The sequence below is a fragment of the Plectropomus leopardus genome, chromosome 19, assembly GCF_026936395.1.
Source record: "Plectropomus leopardus strain MGB_pleo_1.0 chromosome 19, ASM2693639v1, whole genome shotgun sequence".
Lineage (NCBI taxonomy): Eukaryota > Metazoa > Chordata > Actinopteri > Perciformes > Serranidae > Plectropomus > Plectropomus leopardus.
In genome coordinates this window covers 505,001-510,249 of record NC_142194.1, presented here as the reverse complement: position 1 = coordinate 510,249, position 5,249 = coordinate 505,001, and the positions used below count along the sequence as shown (strand labels likewise).

At 37.7% G+C, this 5,249-nt stretch overlaps 1 protein-coding gene across 2 annotated transcripts in view; it reads right to left on the bottom strand.

Moving 5' to 3' along the window:
* Positions 1-1,020: 1,020 nt before the first annotated feature.
* Positions 1,021-5,249, bottom strand: part of atad1b (ATPase family AAA domain containing 1b) — a 9,573-nt gene continuing 5,344 nt past the window's right edge. For both annotated transcript variants that reach the window (XM_088070187.1, XM_088070188.1), the window contains exons 9-10: positions 4,732-4,862; positions 1,021-3,763 (exon numbers count right to left, since the gene is read on the bottom strand). In XM_088070187.1, coding sequence (XP_087926313.1) covers positions 3,643-3,763; positions 4,732-4,862 — 252 coding nt within the window. In that variant the 3' untranslated portion in view covers positions 1,021-3,642. The remainder of the gene's footprint in view (positions 3,764-4,731; positions 4,863-5,249) is intronic.

The window sequence follows — 5,249 nt, the reverse complement described above, 5'->3', positions numbered from 1 at the left end:
TATTTAAACGTTTTAAAATGTTTTTCCATGTGGGAACCTGTGTGGAGGAAATCGACGGATGCCAAAAGTTTTTAATTGAAGAGCTTTAATAAACATTTTTCCACAAAAAATGTTTCTGTTCCTGTAACGAGTCTAACAGCACAGAAAACTGCCATTAACCACCGAGACAAATTTTAGTTCTTAGAGTATGTTTATAAAATGAGATTTCAGACCCGTGTTAAACTGAGAGTTAGCTGCTGCTAACGGTAGCGCTCGCAGCATTATGTCACGTTAGTGTCGTTTTGTTGACTTCCTGTGTGAGCGGCGAGTTTGTTTCGTTCTGAACTCTCCGAGGCCTTTCAGCCTAAAATTACATTCGTCAGTCACATCAATTACGTCTGTTAAACAAAAACATAAACGCAAGCAGAAAATAATCATTAACAAACCTTTCAGTTACTTTAGCCTGAGTGAGCTGCTAACAAAAATCCATAGCTGCTAACTGGAGTCTGCAGCTGCTAACTAGTCTGTAGTTGCTTACGTGAGTCTGCAGCTGCTCACTAGCCTGTAGCTGTTCACTAGTCTGTAGCTACTAACTAGAGTCTACAGTTGCTAACTAGGCTGTAGCTGCTAACTACAGTCTACAGCTGCTATCTGCACTGTAGCAGCTTACTAGAGTCTGTAGCTGCTAATTGTAGTCTGTAGCTGCAAACTGTAGCCTGTCGCTGCTAACTAGAGTTTGTAGCTAGTAACGAGAATCTATACGCAGGCTTTTAGCCCCGCCCAAAAACCTACTGGACAGAGAAAGGGTAAAAGACTGTTCAAAACAGGTAAAAAGTGCAACTCCACTCTGCAGCTGCACACAGCTCTCAGTCTGAGTATTTTCTAACATTTAAAAAATATTTGGACAGAAGTCACTGATTTTTAAAAATTTTTAACTTCTTTACTGACATGTTCAGTTTAATATTTTGGATTTTTGTTTTTCTCGTTGCGACCGGTATTGAATGCTAAATTTGCTCTGAACAACATTAACTCATAAACATGTTTTTCATGTTTTGACGAGTTTATTTCATCATCCAGCAGTTATGACATCATAACTCAACAGGCAATAACTACACCGTAAAAATAAAAATAAAAATAAAAATAAAAATAAAAATAAAAATAAAAATTCCTCAAACTTTTTTTTCCAAGGGAACTGACTGTGATGTATAGACGGATCAATAAATCAAAAAATGAAAGAATTTTATGTGGAAATTATTCTTATTTGAAGCTTTACTGTCCATCGTAGTTCAGTTCTCCACATTCAGACATCAGAATAAAAATAATAAAGTACACTTGATGAAAATGATGAAATGGGTTTAAAAATTCTTTCTGCTGTTTTTAGTTTTTCAGTGTAAACATCACGGCGACGCTTCACTTTACGGCCCCGACATTTCCCAAAAATCTGGACACTTCCCCGAAAAAACTGTCTTATTTAATGTAAATATTTAAATATGATTTGTAACAAATTACAAGTAGAGTTCAATTCATAGATGAAACAGGACGATGTTCAGCTGATACTTCCGATGAATTAATCGTAATTAAATAACAGCTAATCCAACAGGAAAAGTCTAATTTGTCTGCAGGCGAGTACGAAGGATCATAAAGACAATAAAAAAAAAGAATAGTTTTTCATAAACTATGAATACTGAGGTCTCTGATTAATAATTGTGGATTCAAATGTAGATTTTTTTTGCAAAGAAAATTCTCATTTTTCCTAAAATTGGTACAAATATATTTTGTTTTCTCATGAAACATCCTGAACAAATTATCAGGAAATTATTTTCCGACAAAATGAAGCGTTTGTTTATTTTTAAGGTCCGACTTTTACTCATTTTTCACAATAAATTCCTGGAATTAAATTTGTTGCGAAGCTGACAAACGAAGCTCAAACGGGACTAAAATATCACAGAATACAAACCGCTCAATAAACACTAAATATTGTTTGTTAAATTATTCAAATGGAGTGTAAAAATAAATATAAAGATTTATGCTATTAACCCTTTGAAACCTGCATTCTGATGCCTTTCACAAGTTGTTAACCCTTTGAACTGAGCTAACTGGTTTGATTTCTTTAGAAAACGTGCAAAACAGAAAACAAACAACTTGGCAACAAATAACCTGCAGACTGAAAGAAAATACTGGATTTAGAAAATTATTTTAAAAGAGCTAGAAAAAAAAGAAAAATCTAAAAAAATTAATTAAAAAAAAGTATATTTGTAATTGTCATAATAACATATTTAAAATAATGACAAGAAAAATAACCTGAAATTGGAAATTATCAAAAACAAAAGGAAAACATAAATTTGTACATGCAATTATAATAATTATGTTTAGAAATTATATTACAGACAACAATATATATTTAGCTTTTTTCTTCAGATCATGATCACATCTTGTTTGTTTGTTACTTTTCTTTTTCTTTAACTAGTTTCCAGGAAATTTTCTTTAAAACTTTTACTGATTTTTGGGTCATTTCATGAAACGTTACTCTTTGCTTTCTTCTTGTGTTCTTGAGATTAATCAGCATGATTTGTACGGGTTTTTAAAGAGTTAAAAAAATGTTTTCATTAATTCAACTCTCAACACGATCCGTCCGCATTATTTAACCAACAACATTATTTAATTATTTAAAGGTCCCGACAGAGCGAAGCATTTGCTCGACACTGAACCTTCGGTTTGATTCTTTTTTCACTCACCTGAAAACTTTTAACTACATTTGGTTTATTTCAGAATTTTGTGCTAATTTATGGAAAAATAAAAATGTCTTCTTTGTAACCAGAGTGAATATTTAACCCTTTGAATCCTGAACAAACTGCTTTGATTTCTTTTGAAAATATGGGGGAAAAAAGGACAAAGAGCAACTTCAGAAAAGTCCTGCAACATGCGAAAAAATATTTTGGAAATAGTTTTGAATATTTAGGTAAATTTTCCATGACATTATTTTCATAACTGAATATTCAAAATTATGTTGCAGAACTTTTAATTAATATTATTATTATTTTTAATCAAGCACTTTCTTCTGAGGGCATTTCATTGTTTTGGTTGTTTGTTTTTTACTTTCTTTTATTCTGGCATGTTTTTCTTTTGTGCTCGTTTTTGGGTCATTTCTTCTTTCGTTGCTCATCGCCTCGTCCCATGTTTTCGAAAGAAATCAAGTCAACTGGCTCGGATGTCACATAGTTAATAACGTTAAACATATAATTTTACTGATTTTTTTTCAGGAAACTGGAAAGTTCAGACTTTTGGGATGGGGGATTTTCACAATAAAAGTTGTGTCGGGGCTAACAGGTGGATCTTGATGGAAACCAAGTGGAGGAAGCCGTCTCCACAGCGACAGCCGCTGAGGCTCATGGGTATTGTAGTACTGTGATCCTCTGAGTTTATGTACAGTGTGAGACAGCAGCGGCGCTCGGTGGGATTCAGTGTCGCCGTCAGAAACAGGAAGTCGTCGATGTTTCCTGTTTCTGACGTCGGAGACGCGTCAGCAGCAACATAAAAACAGGAAGTGGCACATATTTATAAACACGTGGAGACGGCAGGTCGGTACAAACGCACTGAACTGATGAACAGGAATCAAACCCTGCAGCTCACCACGTGGCCGTCGCGTGATCAGTGTGTGCGCGTTCAGTCCAGAGCGGCGTGCAGCAGAGCGCTGTGAGTGCCCGCCATCTTGGACTTCTTCATCTTACCGATGGCCTTCTGGAGGTCAGACTGATGGATCGGACGGATGAAGTCCTCAGACGGACTGGGAGACACAGAGACAAGAGACCAGAGACACTCGTTTACATCACAGCACCGGATCTCAGAGAACACCTGCAGGGAATTCTGGGAGTTTGGCACCAACATCCACTCAAACTCACCAATGAGCAGACTACATTTTTATGGTCAAAGGTTGCTGTGACCACTCATGTTTCTCTCTCGTGAGTGCGATATCTCAAGAATACTTTTCAACTTTGGCACAAACGTCCAGTTACATTTAACAAAGGTTTTTGAGGTGAGAGATCACACTTCCTGTGACTTTGCATCCATCTAATTATTTTTGACGTGATATCTCAAGAACACCTTGTAATTTCTTCAAATATGGCACAAACATCTTCTTGGACGCAACAATGATTTGGTTGTCATAGGTGGTCTCTAACGCCTCAGTCTTGTGAGTTCGATATCTCAAGAACAGCTCAACAGAAAGTTTTTGAACTTTGGCACAAATGTACACTTGGAACCAACGATGAAAAGACAAGATTTCTGTGGTCAAAGGTCGCTGTGACCTCTCATGTTTCTCTCTTGTGAATGCTGTATTTTAAGAAACAGCTTGACGGAAATTTTTCAGATTTGGCACCAACGTCTACTTGGATTTAACAAAGATTTTGGTGGTCAAAGGTCAAGCTTACTGTAACCTCGCATCTGTTTCATTATCTTTACTTGCTTTCTCAAGAACACCTCGCAGAAATTTCTTCAAATTTGGCACCAACGTTCACTTTGAGTCAACAAGGTCAAAATCACTGTGACCTTTGGTCTGTCTCATTTTCATGAAAGCAATATCACAAAAACACCTCAAGGGCTTTTCCTCAAATTTGGCACAAATGTATACTTGGACTCAAAAATAAGTCATTTTTGGTGCTCATAGGTCAAAGGTCATGGTCATTGCGATCTTGTGAATTATAACAGAGACAGATGGACAGAGAGAGACAGAGAGACATATGGACTGACAGGTACCTGTCGTTCTGAGTGTGGACGAAGTCTCGGACACAGAGCAGCGCCGCGTCGCGGCACATCTCTCTGAGGTCACTTCCTGAGAAACCGTCCGTTTCCTTGGCGATGTCGATGAGGTCAACGGACAGGTCCACCTGCAGAGAGACAGACAGATGATCTCACCAACACTTCCTGCTGCTGCTTCACAGTAAAAGACACGGACTGGACGGCTTTTATTGTGAAGAGGAGAGTGTAAACATGATATTGTGGGGTGGACATGTCTCAGAGGGTCGTAAGGTGGATGTGTCTCAAAGGGTTGTGATGTGGACATGTCTCAGAAGATTAGAGGTGGACATGTCTCAGAGGGTTAGAGGTGGACATGTCTCAGAGGGTTGTGAGGTGGACATGTCTCAGAGGGTTGTGAGGTGGACATGTCTCAGAAGATTAGAGGTGGACATATCTCAGAGGGTTAGAGGTGGACGTGTCTCAGAGGGTTGTGAGGTGGACATGTCTCAGAGGGTTGTGAGGTGGACATGTCTCAG